The sequence below is a fragment of the Antennarius striatus genome, chromosome 8 (genome assembly GCF_040054535.1).
Source record: "Antennarius striatus isolate MH-2024 chromosome 8, ASM4005453v1, whole genome shotgun sequence".
NCBI lineage: Eukaryota > Metazoa > Chordata > Actinopteri > Lophiiformes > Antennariidae > Antennarius > Antennarius striatus.
The window spans coordinates 16,837,603-16,858,198 of NC_090783.1; the positions used below are offsets into that span (position 1 = coordinate 16,837,603).

The 20,596-nt window shown below is 45.0% G+C and overlaps 2 protein-coding genes across 12 annotated transcripts in view; both read right to left on the reverse strand.

Moving 5' to 3' along the window:
• The window catches only part of LOC137599807 (potassium voltage-gated channel subfamily KQT member 5-like), a 60,006-nt gene extending 53,269 nt beyond the window's left edge, over positions 1–6,737 (reverse strand). For both annotated transcript variants that reach the window (XM_068320969.1, XM_068320968.1), the window contains exon 1: positions 4,495–6,737. In XM_068320969.1, the coding sequence (XP_068177070.1) occupies positions 4,495–4,835 (341 nt within the window). In that variant the 5' untranslated portion in view covers positions 4,836–6,737. The remainder of the gene's footprint in view (positions 1–4,494) is intronic.
• Positions 6,738–10,470: 3,733 nt separating this feature from the next.
• The window catches only part of LOC137599806 (regulating synaptic membrane exocytosis protein 1-like), a 51,358-nt gene continuing 41,232 nt past the window's right edge, over positions 10,471–20,596 (reverse strand). For 3 of the 10 annotated variants that reach the window (XM_068320957.1, XM_068320965.1, XM_068320964.1), the window contains 14 exons: positions 19,980–20,069; positions 19,380–19,457; positions 18,189–18,254; positions 17,441–17,554; positions 16,730–16,830; positions 15,939–16,042; positions 15,697–15,857; positions 15,340–15,492; positions 12,686–12,900; positions 11,912–12,056; positions 11,495–11,607; positions 11,117–11,218; positions 10,798–10,937; positions 10,471–10,696 (listed from right to left, as the gene is read on the reverse strand). In XM_068320957.1, coding sequence (XP_068177058.1) covers positions 10,478–10,696; positions 10,798–10,937; positions 11,117–11,218; positions 11,495–11,607; positions 11,912–12,056; positions 12,686–12,900; positions 15,340–15,492; positions 15,697–15,857; positions 15,939–16,042; positions 16,730–16,830; positions 17,441–17,554; positions 18,189–18,254; positions 19,380–19,457; positions 19,980–20,069 — 1,801 coding nt within the window. In that variant the 3' untranslated portion in view covers positions 10,471–10,477. Of the gene's footprint in view, positions 10,697–10,797; positions 10,938–11,116; positions 11,219–11,494; positions 11,608–11,911; positions 12,057–12,685; positions 13,614–15,339; positions 15,493–15,696; positions 15,858–15,938; positions 16,043–16,729; positions 16,831–17,440; positions 17,555–18,188; positions 18,255–19,379; positions 19,458–19,979; positions 20,070–20,596 lie in introns of those variants that run through there. The other 7 variants (XM_068320958.1, XM_068320959.1, XM_068320963.1 and 4 more) reach the window with 7 other exon arrangements.

Consider the following 20,596-nt stretch of genomic DNA (forward strand, 5'->3'; position numbering starts at 1 on the left):
GTCCTCTGAATGCATTCAAACAGCAGCGGCGGTTCACATGCATAGACTTAATGTGTTTACGTAGTCAAATTTAATCAATACATGACTGGAAAACAATTTTGTCTCCAATCGGAAAGCAAGAAAGACAAGACTACAGACTTATCCCCAAAAAAACCTGATATTCGCAAGAGAGAATATGGACTGCCAGACAAGAATAATAACACTGATGCTGTTACTAATGCCGACAGCACTGGGATTCTGAGCGGTGTGTGATGAGTCATCAATATTTCTCCTCAGCTCTGCAGGAGCCTCCATCCTTCACTGCAGGGATAGACACCAAACAAGATCAGAGAGTTCATCACCCACCCCCACAGTCAAACGTGCCAGTTGAGAAACCAGAGGTGGAGGAACACTTGTACCCCCCCCCCCACTGCCCTCCCTTTCCTGCCCCAGAACATACTTGCAAGGATAAGAGCTAGTTAATCCTGAGGTGAGATGAATGGCAGCACTGTGTATGTGTGTCTGCAAGCAGGAAGGAGGGCAGGCTGGCACCTCAGGCGCAACTCAGCTCAACACAAAGACCGGCTCAGTGCTACTGCTGTCACACGTAGGGAAAGGATAAAAATATGAGTGTGTGCAGTAGCTGTGGAGCACACTGCAAAGTGGAATATTAGATGAGGTACAGCGCACATGAGCGAAATGCCTGCCTTTCATCTGCACCAACTATAAAACCTACAAATGCTACGTGGATTTTGTTTTGAAAATCAACTATACGTGTTGACGTGATTGGAGGAGGAACACAGGTGACTGGGATCATTCGACAAGATGAGGGATGCTGCAACAAAAAGCTCTTCAGCATTTTCTCCTCTGACTGGTTTCTACTCTATTCTAGCTCTATTTTTTTTTTTTTACTGATCCAAACAGGAGGAACACACACACACACAACAAATGACATCACATTGCAGCTATTGATCCAGCAGCCCCGTAGGAGTTTTAATATCGTGTTTACTGGAAGCCAAAGTTAAGTTCCACAGTCTATTCAGTGCTCCTTTTAAACACGACCAGCTCCTGAGACGAATATCCAACTCTTTAGCAGCTGTCTGCTCCACTGTGTTCAGCTGGATGCTGAATGTGAGCCGCTTGGTGCTCAAAGTGAGCAGCAGGAGTGAAGCAGCACCAACACTGACAGTGTGTGGCCTTAAACCCGCCGCCAGCCGCCGCTGGAGAGCACCAGCAGGATTTGCATCCACCCAGGCAGAAACATGACTCCAATACCAATGAGAAATCTGTAGCACTGGAGCGCAGATGAGCTTCTGTTTGACAACAACCTCAACATTTTATCATATTAGGGTCATTAAAGCCCATAGTGTGTTCACCAGCTGTTATCTCTGCCCCCAAGTGTCCAAACCACAGATTGCAGGAACATTGTGCTACAATAGTTTCTACTGCACGTAAGGTTTCCTCTTCGCTATACAGATGTTGTTGCCCCACCCCCCACCCCCCAAACACCACCACCATGAGGAAGGAGGGGTGGAAGACACACCAGTAGTCATCGTTCAACTGTGTCTTAATGATAAAAAGGTGTGTTTTGCAGATGGATGCTGCAGAGCAAGAAATGTAAATTACAGCATTTGTAGTTTGACGATGAATCAGAACTGAGGTAATGATTGGAAGAAAAGCTTTGCATGCAGTAATCACAGTAATTGTTAGTCTGTGATTACAACACTCATGCTTCTTACTTACATAACAAACAAAAAAAACCAGGCCATCGTAAGCGAATGCTCACCTGAACACCTGCAAAATCCATTTTTCCCCACAAACAATACCTGAAAAAATTACCTATAATTTGCAAAAAAAAAAAAAGCCATCACCATAGCAGCACAAACTCTGGTCATCTGCGTGGGTGTGGACCACCTAAATCACTAGATAAGCTGTCAGTCACAAGACGTTTGACGACGTTGTATTTCCCAGAAGAAACTTATTGAATTTCCTTCCGAGTCTTTGATATTTTAGAAAATAAGACCCAAATGTGTTCCGTCTGAGCAGACACGCCTGCGTTTAGAAGCAGAGTTCAAGTTTTAAATAGAAAATCCTGCCATCGTGTCAGCTGAGAGAAGACCACGGCTTTCTTCCTAACCGGGGGTGACACGCAATTTCCATCAGCCGCTTGTTTGGGGAAGGGGAGTCACAATATGGATGGATTGAAGCTGCCGTTGATCGGCCTGCGGCTCTGAGTGGGCGTGTGTGCGACAACCATCCACAACTCATCTGTTAAAGTCTTGATAAAAATGACCTAATGCAGATTTTCAATACCAGTTACCACGAGATTAAGAGAAGCCCTTCAGTAGACCAGCACACAAACAGTTAAAATTCAAGAAAATTCAGTGTCCCACAGGGGGCAAAAAGGTGAAGGTGGCCCCAGATGGAAATCTCTCCCTGGCCCTCTGGGGAGCGTCCACGAAAACACAAGTTTGTTACTTCCTTTGAGAAAAATTGCCACCGCTACTTTACATGACTCCGGTTTAATGAAGGGATGGAGCAAACAGCAGGAACCGTATGTGTGTGTGTGTGTGTGGGGGGGGGGGGTGTCACGCCGGCCATTTCTCCCGTTTCTGCTCGCCGCCATGGGCATGAAAGAAAAGCGTTCAATTTCACAGCCACGACATCCACCAGCAGTCACGTCAAGAAGAGAGCGAGCGTTTGTACGTGAGTCAGCCTCTTCACGAAACATTTTAGTCACTTTTGGAGTCATCTTGACTGAAAACGTTGCCACCCTGAAATCCAAGTCATCCGTAATGTTTCAAGTAAAAGGGAAATGAGTCACTAATGAGCTGGTTGACCCCTGTGCAGGTCATGACCTGACTTCATCACCCAGAGTTGGTGGGGTGGGGTGTTTGATGTGCAGTTTAGGCGCTCATGGGACCGACAAAGAAACAGTCTCCATAATCAACGCCTTCACCACTGGAATGTTTGCATGTCTGATGAAGTCAGGTTTTGGTTACGTTTGACACACAAAAGGACGACAATGTCAATGCTGACAGCTTATGTGGAGGTTTGTTCTGTAAAACACTCTAAAACATTTTAAAACCAGACTATAATCAGGCTCCTGAGCCAATCAGAGCACAGACGTGGTATGGAGCGTCTTCAACAGCAGGTGCTCTTTAGAAGAGTATTCTCCGGCAAGACATTTTCCGTTATACATTTTTACACGTTAACCATTCGAAATCTCGTTTCATCTGTTGCAGAGGAAATGGACCAATTTATGCACCAAGCGATGGTGTCGGTGTGTAGCTCTCCAGTTTAGGTTGGAATAAATTGAGAAAGCAATGACGGAAGAAAAAGAATACCAAAGAAACAAGAATGTGTTCTGGAGTACAAATTACAAAATGTAAAGAAATAAAGTGAAACACAGATACCTGGAAAAACAGTTTTACTGTGAATGCAGAAAAATAGATTAAGAAAAAAAAAGGTGATCAGTTGTGTGAGTTGCTGGGAACCACACACACACACACACACACACACACAGTTAGCATGTGTCTCAACTTCCTTCCTCTCACTGCAGAAACAGACATGATGCCACAACATCAGTCGCTTGTGGGAAATCAAATGCAGCTGGTTGGGCGACCAGAAACGACACAGGAAGCTGCAAAGCACGACATACTTGAGACCAGTTTATCTGTGGCCCCCCATGAAAAGAAATCTGTCAGGGGCTCCTGGACGACACTGAATGAGAAACTGGATTAATACCCCATCCCAACTGGAAAACACTAAACCAGCTCCCCTTTTCGCATAAACACAACCTGGATGATGTTTGAAATAAAGCACCGATGCAGAAGTTTACTTTTAATTACTGAAAACTGTGATTCATGTCCCACAATGTCCAGAGGAGGAGAGGATGAGTCCCTTTAACCCCCCCCCCCCCCAAGCTTCACGTCCTCCGGTGCGTCAAGCGCGCAAACTTGTCAATACACAAGTATCACACAGGTTTGAGATGTTCTCGGCTCCTGAATGTCACACAAAACACCGTAAATATGAACCCTACTCCATCACCGTCGGCCTTGTCACCGCAATATATATTTTTTTTATGTTTACAGTCCTAGTTTTGTGTATTTCTATATTTATTTAGGCTCCACCGATCACCCACAGACGGAAACGAAGCGTCCACAGAGAGCCACAGTTTGATAGAACCTCTCCATGCGTCTCGATTTCTTCATTCAAACCGCAGGAAAGTGAAGACGCGCATTCTGCGGCATTTCGTTCAGCAGCGCGTTGATGACACCCAGCGTCTCGTTTCTCCATTTATTGCGGCATCATTTACAGAAGTGACAAAAAAAAAAAAAAAAAAAAAAGGACACGTAAGATTCAACCTTCAGATGATTTTAACCCCAAGTTGTTCTTGCAGTGGATGTGCAGTGGGGGGTTGGGGATTGGGGGTGGGAAGGGGCATCAACAGGTGTGCAACAACAGATCTTCACAACAGGTCAAACTGAAAGCAAATTATGGAAATCAACTCACACGAACGCGTGGTAGATGAACGCCCAGGCTCTGGGTCTCTCCAGCACGTTGTAGAGGTAGTTTTGGAGCCGCCGGTAGCGCACGTTTCTCCGGCCGCTCTGCGCGCTGTAGATGAGCGGCTTCCCCAGCAGGCTGAGCCGGGCTCCCTGCTTCCCCCTCAGGCTTTCGGACCCGGCGGCACCTGCAGCGGTGGAGGCTGACAGCAAACAGTCACCGGCGTTGTTGATCATCCTTCGTCCGGACTCGACATCCTTCTTGCCGTAGACTTCGTTGCAGCTGGCCGGCGACGTCCTCATCCAGCTCCCGGTGCCGCCTTCGTCTCCGCTGTGGTTCCGGGGCATGGCATCACCAAAAGCGGCCACCGAGTGCGCTTCGAGGTCTTTTCAAGCATGCGAATACCCGCGCCCTGAAGCGAGCAGTACAATCACATGCAGTCAAACAGGCGCTGGAAGCTGGGACGGAAAGCGTTCCAAAAGCGAGGTGAACTGTTTGCCGTCACACTTTGACCGCCCTCCTTCCTCTTCATCAGATCCCTTCCGAAGCGATTCACCCAAATGTACCCGCGCGTAAAGGCATCCTCTGCGGCCGGCCTGTGAGCGGTGCTGTCCGATCTGACTCAACAACAGGTTGGACGTACAGTGTGTGTGTGTGTGTGTGTGTGTGTGTGTGTGTGTGTGTGTCCGCTGGAGCCGGAGCGGAGGTATTTTTAGCGCTCACGTTCAGACTGGGCTCCCCTCCCGGCGCGCTTTAAAGCCTGTTGATTCTAATTGCGCGTCCACAGCTGATGCGCATCTTTGGGAGGAAGGACTTTTGATTCCAAGTCGTGCCTCTTTTTTTCACACTTCGTTTTTGTGAGACAAACATCCAGCCTCCACGGTTAAGATTCTCATGTGGCAGCAGACGTGGAAGTGGTGGCTCCATCTGTAATTCACCCCCACCCCCTTCAAAAGGATTGATTCTGATGACTTTTCCACGTGGTCGGCTGGAAATGTGACCGACGTGTACGAATCACTGAACTTAACGCAAAAAATGTTTCAGCCAAATTGACTTTCAGCTGTATGATTTTTAATTTAGTGTCGTGTGTTTTCTCCAAATGACTTCATCTTAAGTCTCTAGAACGTTGGGCTATCATCTGTTTCCCGGCTGTCACTGGATCCACGTGGCATTAAAGACACATTTACCAGATGATCGTGGGGCTACCGTGCGTTTTGATGGCGCTGCTCTGCTGTAATGTTAAGAAACTCAAAGCTCTTTATAGTGCAGCATTTCCTCCAAGCTGGTCTGTATATTCTGGGTCATCTGGTCAAGAGGGCTGGTCAAGAGGAAACACTACTTCTATGGAGTCACAGTGGCCTCAAGTGAAAGTAAATAGAAAGAAAAAAATGCCCCGTGGGTTATGCCGTATGATTGACTTCCACTTCCGAGTCATAGAACATTCTCCTGAGGCTTCTTCATCATCCCCCATCACCGCCAACCATATGGGAAGGCAACGGTCTTTCAGTGGAAGTGAGCAAGGAGTGGAAATCAGGCTCTTAGTTTTTTTAAAAATAGCCTCCATGGAGTGTGTGAGAGGAGATCCGAGAGGGTGGATTCTCAGATTGAATCTGCAGATGAGAGTGTGCAACAATTAATTGCTAGCTGCAGAGATTTGTCGGCCTGAGCGTTCAGATGAAGCAGCTCCTCCAGTCTTCCAACATAACGACGTCATCTACTGGTGGCTACAGTAACAGACATTTGGAGCTCCACGGTTCCACTGCTTCTGATTGCAAATCCTTCTTTTTTCTTTTTGCTGTCAGCTCAAACTGTTACGGCTTTAATCCATCCATAACATCGATGTGTAACCCCTGACCCGATCAGATAAATGAGTGCACTTCCTGAAAGTAGCGTGGAAACTCGTCTTGACCTCTGACCCATACGACCCGTGGTTCTCTTTTCCACCATGCTCTGCATCCATGCTTCCTATACGCGGAGGTTGCGATCCCTTACGGTGTGATGAGGAGGCCCGGTTGGCACGGCGACGCCGAGGGTTATGGCGTGATTGCTTGCAGATGTTGTTTTGGGGGCCCTTCGCTTATTTAGCAAGAGGATGTGGAACATAAATCTCCCAAGCTCTCTGCTGCGCTGTGTGATACCAGAGGTCACACATGAGGCCATATTGATTCAACTTCCTTTTCGGTGCGGCGTGCTGTAGCTAGGCAGAGATGTACAACGTTGTACCGCTGGAGTGAACAGCTGTCTTATGAATTTACGCACAAATACGTTATAAGGCTTCTGGTGTCCAGAAATGAACTCCTCCTCCAATAGCTGCTGCAAATAAACAGAGTATTTCATGTTATGTCAGCTGAAGCGTTATATAATCAAATGACTCTGACAGGTTCTCTTCTTCACAAGCATGACTTGAACATTTTTAAGGAGAGCTGACCCTCAAATCTAATGTAAAAAAACCCCAACAATATTAGTTTTGTTCCTGTTATCATTTAGAATAAACTGCACCGACTGAATGTTGGGAACTAATCCTCCGCACCCCGGGACACGAAATCAAATACCTGCGTTCCCGGCGATGCGTTCTGATTATGCGTGGAGTGAAATAGCGGGCACAGCCATATTCAACTAAATGTGATCCTTGACAGCTGAGCGTGGCAGCGGACAAAAGCGATTCCCTCTGGACAGGAAGTGATGTGATGTGCCGTGTGGAGCTGATGGGAATACTGGGCGCTAAAAAGCTCCAAGTAGATTTTTACTGGCATGATGGAGACACATAATGTGGAGTTAGTTCACCACACTCTCCTTAAACACACCAACCCACAGCAGCTGGGTTAACTTTTTTCTAATCTTTGCTTGTTAGTAGCTAAACCAAAGACAAGGCTGCTCTGAGACCCACTGCCCTCTATCAACTCTCATTTAGCTCAATACCCAAGATCAAAAAGGTAAAACACATGAAGGATTTCAGGTTTGAGCCAAAAATTCACCTTAAAAGGTAGACAGGCAAGAAGTCACATATTTTGGGAAACGTGGGAAACATTTTTGATGGGTTTGTGATTTGACGTGAGAAGAGAACATCCTGAAGCTCTGAAATATCTGGAGAAAGAAGATTTGACGCAAATTTGTTTATTCATATTCAATGGAGGGTCACAATGTGTGCAAAATTATGACTGAAGTCCAATCACTCATGTCATGACTGATTTTTTAGATATTGAATTACATTTTTTGCAGGCCTGTTAGTAGTTTTTAATAACCTTTTTTTCTTGCTGTCATGGACTACTTCATCACGACGTCCAAGGAGGAAATTGTGATCTGTATCTAAATATTTTTTGCACGTATTTGACCTGAATGACATTGCATCTGAGACTTCCAATCACTCAGTGAAGCAGTAACGTACTGTAATGCGTTGTTCCTTGTTAGTTTAACATGTGTGTGTGTGTGTGTGTGTGGGGGGCTCTACTGTCTGTGAACCAACCGAGGACGTTTACAGGACTAAGGCAAATATTAACTTTCCCATAAACACGGCATCAGACTTTGACGTATGTTTTTTTTTTTTCCTCCTCGACCTTTTGACAAGCTGAGAAAAAAAAAAAAAATCAACCTCCCACCCAAAAAAAAATCATCAGACACGCTGCAATAAAATCGTTTTTCTTCCACACATTCTTTTTATTTGTAAATCATAAAAATGAACTTTTTTAAATATAAAACATACACATCATTTGAGCCACATCTGTTATACAAACAAGAAAATGTCGCAGTGAACGTGTAACTTTTTTTTTTCTAAGTTTCTTTTCAGTGGAACACAGAAGTTGTAAACAATCAGCATTTTTTTTTCTCCTGTTAATACTGACAAAAGGAAAAAAAAACCAAAAGAAAAACCAGCCTCACCGGACGATAAAGAGAAAAGTCAACTCCTTTGACGTGGGGGGGGGGCTGAAGGTGGCCGGAAGAGAGAGGGGTGGGTGGGGTGTTCAGAAGCACAAACACGTGCTCGTTCGATGACTTTTAGAGAAGTGGTGCGTCGTTTGAGACGAACCATGTGTCGCTTCGCTGCGTGGTCCCTGTTGACATATCAAACGCTCCCTTTTATACAGTATGACTTGGCCCCTTTATGAAACCGCTGAAGTCAACACAAAGCCAGCCAATGGCTGTTGAGTATTTACAATGTATAACTCTGCATTTCTTCCTGATTCACGTCTGAATCATCACGGTGAAACAGGATCCATATTTCCATATAAGTAGATCTGATTTGTACACATTTATTCGGAGGTATACTATGATGTGGAGTAACACTAAAAGGGGCTTTGAGGTCTGCTCAGTACTACCATACAGTACAGTACGTCTTCCAGAGGCTTGAGGAAGGACATCAATGTAATCTTGGGGGTTTCCTCTGACAGACATTCAGCACCGGACTCTGAGGGAATGTGGAACAAACTGCAGATGTCTCTGTGATGGGAATGGCTTCAGTTTCTTGGTTGTTTGTCTTTAATATTCAAGTACGAGCAAACTGTACTACTGCATGCAACATACAAGCGGCCCTACAGTGTGTGGAACTAACATGTGTATTTAGTTCGATATGTTTTTTTTTTTCCTGTATCTGTTCGTTTTATAAAGAAATGTGCATGCAGCTCGGAACAGGTTCCAAAGTCATGCTGGCGCCGCGGTGTCCTGGTGAGAGGAGCCTGCGGGCAGAACAGAGGGTGAGCGTTGGTTTTGGCGCGCCAGTAGCTCAGTGATTGGTGACTTTCACGTTCACAGAAAAGCACAAGGAAAACGGTGAGCGACTCTTTTCTCTTCATTTGTCTTTCTCACTGAAGAAATGAAATAAATCAATGAGAAAACTGTTTCTTTTTTGATGACATACCCTTTTTTTTTTTTCAAAAAAGTTGAACTTTTTATTGTGAAGGGAGAGCTGACGGGAGGGAGGCTGTGCTTGCACCTTAATTTCAAAAATATATAAACGAAGAGTTGGACAAAACAAGATATTGCATGACTGAACACGGATGAACATCGGTGGACTTTTTACAGTGATGTCGCCGCTTGGTGATATTTATAACTTTTATTTAGTGGTCGACCTCCTGTAAGGCCGGATACACATCTGTCCAAAAACGACTGGCCTGGACCAAGGGGTGGAATGAAGAAAACAAAGCTGCACGCTAATCTACTGTCAAGTGTAATAATCTAAGATGTGTTATAACCCCCCCCCCAGTAACATTTGCAGACATTTAATAGATTTTGTATCCTTTTTTTTTTGTCACGTGTTTTGTTTTCTCTCCATGCACACACCAGACAGACGACATTATCATGAGCATTGTATGCAAAACTTTTTGTGCGAGTAGAAACGATGTGACCAGTAAAGCAAAATACGCTCAAACAGGACGGCTTCAGAGCCGCCGTGGTAAACATGTTGAAAAGAGGATTTTTTTCTTTGTTAGGGGGACCAGTGATGCGGCTCCGAGTTCTAGGCACCAGAAGAAGGCCCTGTGCTTCCAGAATGAGTTCCCACCAAGCAGCACTTTGCCTGCGGGTGGGAGTTCTGACAGTCCGAACAGGTACTGCAGGAGGTCACTACAGAGCGAACTGCGCCACCCGCAGGTGTGGAGGGTGATTACCTCGGTCTCAAGTATTTACATTCCAATGTGTGACATACATTTCTTTGCTATTACTGATTCAGCTAATCCAACCCTGCTTCACGTAACTCCCCGACAGCCTTTTCGCCTCCCGTCCGGGGAATTACTATTTGTCTGCAGCCCTGTGTGTTCAGCAAACACAAGAGAAAAACTTCTTTGAATGGACGTGAAACACTGAGACGTGACGCTTCTTTCAGCAGAGAAAATAAACCGTGACAGAAGTGATTGTCAGATCTCAACAAAGCTTTCTGGTTGTGACTGTTTCTGATTGTTGTTTCTGATTTTCACCATATGTTTTTCTCGCTTTCACTCTACAGTGCGACAGTTTCATGAGTTTGTTGCTCATCAAGTGGTTTAGAGCATTTGGTCCATTAGGATCGAACCCCAGGAGGTCCGGAGGAACTGTCTAGTGACGACTGGGAAGCCCGCCGTGTCAGGGAGGCAAGCGTCGGGTCCACCAAGGAGGATGGTGGGAATAACTTATACCAACCAATGACTGTGCTTGATAAGTCCAGTTCCTCCAATAGGATTTGTGCAACTCCCATGAAGCTTTTATGGTCCATGCGGCCGTAGTCCCCCCATACAATCACCTGAAAGAAAATCAGTTTATATCACACGGTCGCATGGTTCCTCCTGCTTAAACATATCTTGAAGGAACCCAGTGATGAGGAGGAATAGATCTCACGCTCACCTGTAGGACTTTACCCTGTGGGCTCTCTTCGAATAGCAGTGCTTGCTGGTACAGTGGGTCAAGTGTTTTCCTTGCAATCTTCGTTTTCTTTTTGGCTACGTATGCTCCGTTATTCAGCAGATACACCTTCACGTAAGGAGCTGAATGCAACAAACACACAATAAAACAGCTGTCAGTGAGGTACACAGCAGCTCTCCAAAATTATCCAGATCCCCTCATGGCATGTTAAGGCTTTATAGGAGGGGAAAGCACAGAGTTCCAACTTTCTCTAGATGTACAATAATGCTCTTCGGTATTTTAATTCCGACCCGGTTCCTACCAGGGAGCGATTTGGATCCTGGCTTTTGTACGAGTCCCCGAGCTCTGATGACTTCCACCTCCAGCTGCCCCTTTTTCTCCATCATCCCGATCTGGATGTCACCTGGGAAACACAGACAGGATGATCGGTCGACGTGAGGAATTCATTGACTGGAATTGTTGTAAAACCAGGTGGGAGACTAGGGCAGGCGTCAAGGGAGAGGACTTATCAATGTCACTACTTCTACTTTATTTAATTCAGTTGTTTTTAATAAATATGTTGGAATGAATGCTACAATGAGGGAGTAAGTGCAAATAATTTACAAGTATTTTTACATTCAATTTGGTCAGATTTGAAAAAGGAAACACACTTTTCTCCACAGGGGATCTAGTGTCCTACCTATGGCAGGTGTGGCCAGCGTCTGCCTTCCCACTAACTGAGCTGGTCCAAGGCCATCGAGGAAATCACTGAACTGACTGCTGGCTCCCAGATTCACTCCAGAGAAGATCAAACTGACAAATTAAACATAAAGATATGTTCAGGGCTTATTTTGCTGCCTTCAAGAGATGCTTTTTTGCCACCAATCATTATTTACAGCATGAATAACAACGAGAGAGAAAATCCATCACAGGAAACATACAGGAAAGACTGTTTCATGACCGAACATTGTTTTTTTACAATATGCTGACAGGCATGAAAACACAACGGCTCACTTCTTCGATAGGAGGGACACAACATGACACAAGAGGTTCTGGAGAGTGTAATTGGGAACTGATCGGGAAAGTGATCTGTACAGGAAGTGAGCGGTGTACTGACTTCCCCTCAGAGTTGTAGCTGTTCATGCTGCCGTTATTGGATTCTCTGCTGGGCTGGCGGCTCATGTTCCTCGTGAGCTCCACCGCCATGCCGGTCTCCGTGCTCCTTTGGATGGGCGCACCTTTCTCCTTCTTTGTCTTCCCCTCTGGATGAAACCAGAAAATCAGAGATTGGTCAGTGGGGATGATTTTTTTTTTTTTTTTTTGCATTTATTTCCCAAGAAATGCTGATCTACACCTAAACACATAAAAAAATTTTTTTTAAAAAGACAGTGTGAAGAAACTGTTCATGAGATATTTTAGGACTTGTGTGAAATTTATTTGAATTCTGTCCAAAGGTTTATGAGGAAGAGGAGGAGGAGTAGACCTCATCCTGGTATTGTAGGTGACATACAGACAGACAGCTCCTCCTAAAATGCAGACGTCCTCCCCTGCAGGTTTTTACACTCCCCATCATGAGCGTCCTGCCTCTTTTCTCTACATGGGGGGGGGGGGACGAGAGGCTTTTATCATCCACTAAAGGGAGGGGAAGAATAGTGTCTGGCTTTTGTCATTGTGAAAGTGCTGGATTGGACCAGACTGAGTGATGGTGAGTGGGGGGGGGGTGTCTCAGTGGTCTGAAATGTTTTATTTTGCTGTCATTAGCAGTGGGGGCAGTAGAGGACAGTCTTTCAAACCGTTAATGTAAGAGAATGTTTTTCCCATAGGGAACATCTCGCTGATTTGACATCAAGGCAACAAGGGTTGACCCCCCCCACCACCACCACCAGCTCACCAGGGCCGCTGATCTGCGAAGTGCTGCGGCTGCGGCGGTTGCCCACGATGGCCACCACCCGTGCGCTGATGCTAGAGCGTCTTTTCTTGCTGACCCCGCCCACTGTACCCAGCGCCGTGTCTGATTGGCTGCCATCGGTGCGCTCCTGGGTGTAGATCTCTCCGCTCATGCTGGAACTTTTCAGCATGCTGCGGCCAACGGATCGGATCTGCCGACTGGAGAGAGATGAGAGCGACTGAAGGTGTGGCCTGGTGAGATGGAGAGCGGCTGTTACTATGGCAACTGCTGTACTGTACCTTCACTTTGGTAGAACACACACACAGCTAGGGGGATGTGAGGTAACGGATGATAACACGTGCAGCCTTTGTGGCTGAGCAGTGAAGTTTAATGAAACAGCTTAAGAATGAAATAACAGATGATAATAGAGGAGGGACGGTCACGACACGTCTGAAGCGGGGGATTAAAATCTCCAGAATAAAAAAAATTAAAAAAGGAAGGACTAGTCTAAAAGTAAACACTGGAGTTTGAAAATGAACATCATGAACTGGAGTTCATTCTCCTCAAACAAGCTGCTACACACGGGGAGATGCTGCCTAGGGTTCTACGCTGCCCTCCAGGGGTCCGGAGCAGGTGCCGAAGGTCCGCCCCCTCAGAGGAGGCCCAAGTGCTACAGGAGAGCCCAGCTATGCTGCCCCCATCACTAGTAGCCTCCGCTCCCCATGGGCTCCCATCTGCCACAGAACACTGGTGGAGGGGAGCCAGGGAAATACTGGGACTGGGGAGGGGAGTTTGAGGCCTCTCCAACGCCCCCTGCAGGGGCGTGAGGGAAGGGCGGGCAGCAGAAGTACCAGATGAAGAATGAATGTCCTGGTCTGGAGGATGGGGTGGGATTGGGACGGCACAGCACAGGAGGGACGCAAGGAGGGATCTAGACATGCACAGAGGAGTGCAAAGATGTAAACACACAAGAACAGGCACAAAAAAACCCGAGGAAAAACAACAAAGACATGCAAACAGTATAATTTGAAATTCTGATGGATATGCATTAATGTTCTGTTGTATTAAATAATGATTTCCTCAAAGTCTATATTTTCATCTGGTTTTATTCTGAAAGGTTCACTTTAACAAACACAGACGATAGAGACCGATAATAAAAGCAGGAAACCTCAGGATTACCCTTGAGTAATTTGACACTAATGAGGAGGACGTCAGACATACAGGCATGTCAAGCAGGGTGGAATCTCGACAAGCGTGTAGAATAAAGTCAAGTCATTTCAACCAGCTACAGATTGTCACTGATCTTTAATTTGACAAATACTGATGACTATTTTTTTTAAATATTTTATGTTTGCTGTAATCTATTCTGATTGTAAACCGCTACTAGAGATGATGATTAGAGATGAGGTCATAAAAAATGAGGTCTCTGCTCTCTCCTCCAGACCTTGGTACATTAGCCAGCCAATAAGCAATGCGACATCCCCACCTGACCCCTGAGGGCCGCTGGGATGGGATCATCTGTCTCTGTCAGCTTGCTGATCCGGATCTTTTCCACACCTTACCTTCTTTTATCTTTAAGCAGATTAATTTTTTTTAGGGATTTCATTGCATTTTTTTTTAGGTTGGTCCTAAAATTCTTGGTAGTCTAGTTTTTTGTTTTTTTTTGTGATTGATGTTAGGGATTTTACGGGGTGAGACAGTTCCTCATATTTTGACTCTGTTGGTGAAAACCTTTTTAATATGTCACAATCTCCAACTCAGATGCAGTACAACCTCGGCATACAAGTTTTTTGAGATATGAGCCGTCACTCTGTCCATATTTTTTTGTTCAACATAGGAGGAAAAAAAATCCAAGTTAAGAGCTGAGCTTTGGATCACCACCGCTAGTTGGTGGATGGATACATCAGCTACTTTATCGTAGTTTAAGTAACTTGTATATAATTAATTATACGCATGTAAAGTCTATTGGTTTTCAAAAATTTTTTTTTTTATAATTTAGAGAGTTTGGGGCTGGAATGGATTAAAATTATATTTATTTTAATTATAGTTGTGGTTTTGATATTTCAAGTGGGGAACATTTGTTCAGTCACAGAACAACATTAAACTCGTATCTCAACTAAACTGAAAGAGGCACATTTCTCGAGGGAGTTAGATAAATAAATGTGTGATATTAAAATAACACATTTATTTACAAAGAAAAAACCTTTAAGTTGATCTCAGAGGGTTAAACAGCAGGACCGCCCCCCCCCCCCAGGTCAAGGATGACGTTATTTGGAATAGGGGGCAAAACACAAAACGAGACACTGGGTGGGTCCAAACTGTAATCAGCTTTGCTCCAACCAGATATTAAGAAGCTAAATGCACCTCAAAAATATCGAGTCCAACAGCTGACTGTTGACTGAAGATTCAAACTGGGAATAAACTCAACGTGAGCATCCTGGAATGAGATGCTGTCTCCACACATGTTGGAGTTGTGATTGAAAGAGAAAAGACTTGCCAGCAGAGACCAATGAAGAATCATCAGATATCGGGACCATCAAATAACTTAAAGTATTGCATTTTCCCTAAATAAACATGCCTTCAGGGACCTGGTTGTTAGGAGATGGATCGTATCCCATTAGCAATAAATTCAGCATTTGGGATCTATTGATCTTTACCTGGACTCCCTCGTGTCTCCAGCTACGGTGTGTCTCCTGCGCTTCAACTCCTCAGAGAATCGCCTCTTCCCCGCCGCCCTTCTCCTGTCTTCCTCACCCTCCACCCCCCACGAGATCCTCCTGTCCTTCTTCTCTTCCTCTAATGATTTGGACCTGAGTTCATTGTGTTTGGATGCGTGTTCCCATGTGTGTGTTGCGACAGAGAAAAGGCAGAGGAGATGGAGCATGCAGCAGTGACCAAACATGCAGCCCAAGACATGCAGAGATAGAACACATAGAAGTTATTAGCATGCATTCAACGCCTCAAAAGCAAGGTGTTGATAGTGGACATGTGACCAACAGCCAATAAGGACCGACCTGAGTCGTCCTCCGGGTCGTTCTGATTGGATTGACATGTAGCTGGTGCTACTAAGGCGGGAGGCACTGCTGGCGCGGGAGAGGGCCGACACGTCACTCATGTCGCTGTCCGATGACCTGGCCGACATGTTGTCACTGCTACGCCTCTGTTCAGCGTACATCTACACACACAGAAGAAGAGGAGGTGTTGGGTTCACCCAGCAGAGGAGGGCGACGGACGGATCCAGAGAAGGATGCTGAACCTCTCGTTTGGTCTTGACGTCCATTTGAGGGTCTTGGGAAGCAGAAGGCCAACAGGAATGTACTTTCATCTGCAGCTGTCGGGCTCGCTCCTCTACCACAAGGGCTGACAAGAACAACACAAAATGAACAGAAGGTGAGGAATTTAGTCAAAGAAAGAGAACAATCGGATGATAAAACAGAAACACGGGTAAGAGGCTGGGTACACCGGCGTGTTTCATTTAGGAAACATTTTTGAATGCAGAACCTCATTTCTGACACTAGATGGAGCATGATGAGCACATGATTGAAGAAATTCTCTCTCCTGCTGTATTCTAAACACATCCCTCACACTGGGCGGTGCATGGGGGTAGCGCTCTTGCCTCACAGCAAGAAAGTGTTGGGTTCGATTCCCTTCTTTGTGGAGTTTCTACGTTCTATGTGGATTATCTCCAGATTCCTTCCACCTCCAAAAACAGGCAGCTTAGGTGAACTAGTCACACTAAATGATTTGTAGGTGTGAGTGTGAGCGTTAGTGGTTGTTCGTCTTTCATGTGGGCCCACGGTGAGCTGGCGTGTCATCCGGGGTGTACCCCGATAGGCTCCAGCAGACCCGTGAACTGCAAGGCGGATAAGCAAGAAAATGGATAGATGGAATCCCTCACATTCACAAAGTGACAGGAGGTGTCTCCAGCTTACCAATGCTTTTTTCAAGGCTAACAAAGAGCTGCTCTGAGCTCATCTGATTGGTGGAGCTTGTCAGGGTGAACCGACCAACTTTACATGACATAATTATCCTTCTAGGCTTCCATACCTTGTTCTATGCTGCTACATTTTGCAGGGAGTTGAGGCAGCTGCCGGCCCCTGCGACCCGATGACTGCATCCCCGGGGAGTGGCCACCATGACGGTGCGCTCTGACAGGACCATGAGGACACAAGGAAAAAGGACAGATTAAAACACACAATTTGTCTCCTAGAAACTGATTATTATGATTGTTATTATTTTTAGGATCACACAAAAAGTACACGATGGTCGTTCATGAAACTTGACAGGAGGGTCGGGCTTGTGGTAGTGAAGTAATTTGTTTATTTAACAGTAGCATAACCTGATTAGGTTTGGTTAATCATTGGAATTTGGGGTTAGAGGTCGCATTTACAACTTTAATTGTCATTAACTGAGTCATGGAGGCCAATCAAAAGTCAAATGTCAGGTTTGGAGAAAGGATAGCAGACTCAGTACCACTGACTGTGTTTAGAGACGATATGCACAGTGTTTGTATTTTGGTACCGGGGGGTAGTATAGTATATTATTTTACTAAACACAGCTTCTGATGGTGCCGCAAATGTACACAAACCACAACTGAGCCATATCAGATATTTACAGGATCAGTCCGGGTCAACGTTACTTTAGAGTCTCGAGACACGACGTTCGGTACTTGTGCATACAGTATCACCACACTCAGTGGGACACGGGGGACACTGGTACACAGGGGAGGGCAGGTGTAGACCTGGCGATAGCATGCACCTGTCTAGTTGTGGGGAGTTTGGGCAAGACCCAGCCAGGAATGTCTGGCCGAAAGGCCTCAGCGGGGCCCCTCGCCCCCTACTGCCCCTCAGGATAGAGGTGGGCTGGATTCGACTGCCATCAGCAAATAAGAAGAAATGAAAAGACAAAACCTCTCAAATTAAAGGAAGTCAAATGAAGTAATGAAACAGGTGCTACTCATTTTGGGACTGTGTTTAATGTGGTTTAGAATGCGCTGAAGCCCATAATGGAAGGACCGTAAAGCGGCACCGCGCAGAGGTCGGGTGGAAACCATCATCAGCTTGTGTACGCTACATTAAAAGAGACATTGTACGAGTTATTATTTAGATGTAAAGGTCATTTCTTCTGAGCTAAATTTAAAAATTGAAACTGTAAGTTTGGCTAATGGTGTTTTTCTCATCTCTTCAGTTGTCAGGCTCCTTTTCCAGTCTCGGTTCAGGAGGTAGACGACCTCTAGGATTAAAATATTTATCTTTGATGAAAGTAATTATTGAGGCTAGCTCAGGCTGGTCCTTAGCAATGCTGAGTGCTCATGTTCTCGTTAAATTACCAGTTGACCCCACAGTGTTCTCATAGTCAAACACCCTCCATTTATTTATAGCTGGTATGTTTCTGCATGTTGCAAGGAAAGATGTGAGGTTGACTGTCAGCTAGCATCGAGAATGAATGACTGAATGAATGAATGAATGAATGGCAAGCAAGCAGATGAATGAATTCATGATCTTACCTGTCCTCATTCAGGCTTTTTCTGCTGCCCCTTTGACATTTTGGACTTGATGAATTGCTAGACTGCCTGTTTTTGGCAGCCAGCAACCACAGCGATGGACAGAAGATGAAAAACAAACACAACATGGAGAACGATGACCCACAAAATGGCAAAACTTAACCAATGCTTTGCCTATAATGTAAGAGGTTTGGCTTTAGTGGTTTGTAAAAGCATTGCAGTTTAGGGCTTTACATTCTGCAAACCAGCAATAATGTTTGTTTCAGTATAGAAAAGGAAAGGAAGTGAAGAGCTGAGGAAATTCAAACAAGCACTCGGGAGAAAGCGCAAGCACAGTGGAACCAAAGAGTCACAGGCCATGTCCACACGAAGCCAGATCTTTTCGAAAACGCAACATTTTTCATCCCTCATAGAAAAAAATTTGCGTCCACATGTCAGTGTTTTAAAAAAAGTACACATCCACATGTAACCGGTTAAGTGCGTTGATCGACACGTTTCTAAGCAGAACAACTCCGAGAACGACAGGAGAGAGGACCGGGACGTGTGGAAATTCACGCTGTTCCTCCTGGAGGATGACCTCCATCACAGTTCTCCCACCAGCGGGCAGCGCGTCCCGGTCTGAACCAGAACTGGCGTCGGCGTCATTGGCGAGGAACGTGAATGAATGAATGAATAAATACATAAACTTTATGACTCATGAAGAAACAGACAAACAAATATCCAACGCGTCTTCGATGTGGAGCTGATATATGTCAGAAAACAGTCGGTTTTAACTTCGTCCATTCTGTGTGTACATATAAACACGGGTCACACACACTGACGTCACAGTGGTTTTCGCCCCATGGATAGAAAAAGTTTCGCTTACAGCTTCCACACGACAACGCAGACCCGGCGTTTTCAAAAAACTTCACTTTCCAAAAGTTATGTTTTCGTCCTGGATATCTGCGTTGTCGTTTGGATGAAAGGCGTAACTGCATCAAAAAACTTTTCAAAGCGTTTTCAAAAAGGTCCGGCTACATGTGGACGGGGCCACAGTCTCAAAAGAGATGTATTTACAGCAAAATGCGAAGTTGTGCAAACACCATCATCTATAAGGTGAGCACTAGGCTAAAGGAGGGACCCAGAAAGGTACACAAGCAGTAGCGTATTGCTTTAGGGGGTGAGGGCAGCGAGGCCAGGGCAGGTCTGATATACCTGTCTTCCTCAGGGGCAACATGTTCTACTAAGATCCTGGGGCTGGCAGGAGTCTTGCAGGGCAAAGAGTTGGAGCACCTTGAGGGGAGGAGGAAGATCCCAAGGTGGGAACACGGGGACAGGTTGTTGGTGAGTAAAGACATCAGTCCAAATATTCTATCCAATTTTCTTATATTTCAAACCATATTTATCATGTGAGCTGGCAATTAATAAGCAAAGAAGTCAGCAATTGAGCAAAATTTTCCTGTGGTCTTTCTCGCCTTAGCACTTCAAGTTTCCAAATTCAAACAGTTCATAGGTGTTTTTCAGGATAAGGTGAAATTAAATATGTGTTTTTGTCTGAAAGAGACACATGGCATGAAGTGGGAATGGTGGATGATTCGATCATGCAGTCCATATCAGCTCAAAACTGATCGGGAGAAGTCGAATTACCAGTTGAACTCGTCTTTCTTCAGCAAATTAAAATTCAATTGGCCTCAATTTATCCTCTTCTTGCTGGTTCTGCTCCAACAGCTTATTGATTTTTATTGTTATTGTGACACAATTTTATAAAAAAAATCACTTAATTCATCACCTCTATTGAAAATCCTCTTTTTATACCTGTCTCGGTCTGGGGAGGGAAAGTTGGTGTCCGGTCGCAGACAAGTGGTGCTGGCACTCCTCACTCTGTCAAACGACGGCTGGAGGTCGCTGCATCACCACAACACAGCAGCAAAGAGAGAGAGAGAGAGATTTTGATTAGTAAAATCACCTTAATTCATAAAAAACAAATTACAAGGTAATCACGTTGACACAAAATTCAAAAGAGATTCACGCAAAAAAGAATTCACATCTTAAAAACAAACAGCACTGTGTGTTTCCTGAACAAAGAAAGCATCTAACTTTTTAACATCTATCAAACTAAAAAACGGAAGCACTTGTCTCAATGTCCCCTGCTCTACTTATATTCAAAGTACTTAAAACACATGTTTTAAAAAAGCAGACAAAATTCAAAAAACAACTAATAGTTCTCCATGAATCATGCTTTTTACTTTTGTCATTAGTTTCTTCAATCTAAAAACCTTTTTGCTCGAAAAAACTGGCTGGTCACTTCTTTCTGGATTTTTAAAAAATAAAAACGGATGCTATACAGAAACATGTTGAAGTCAGGAAAGAAATGTTCTACTTTGGCCCTCGAACCCTTGCAGGAATTTTTTTGAATTTTTGCAAATCATATT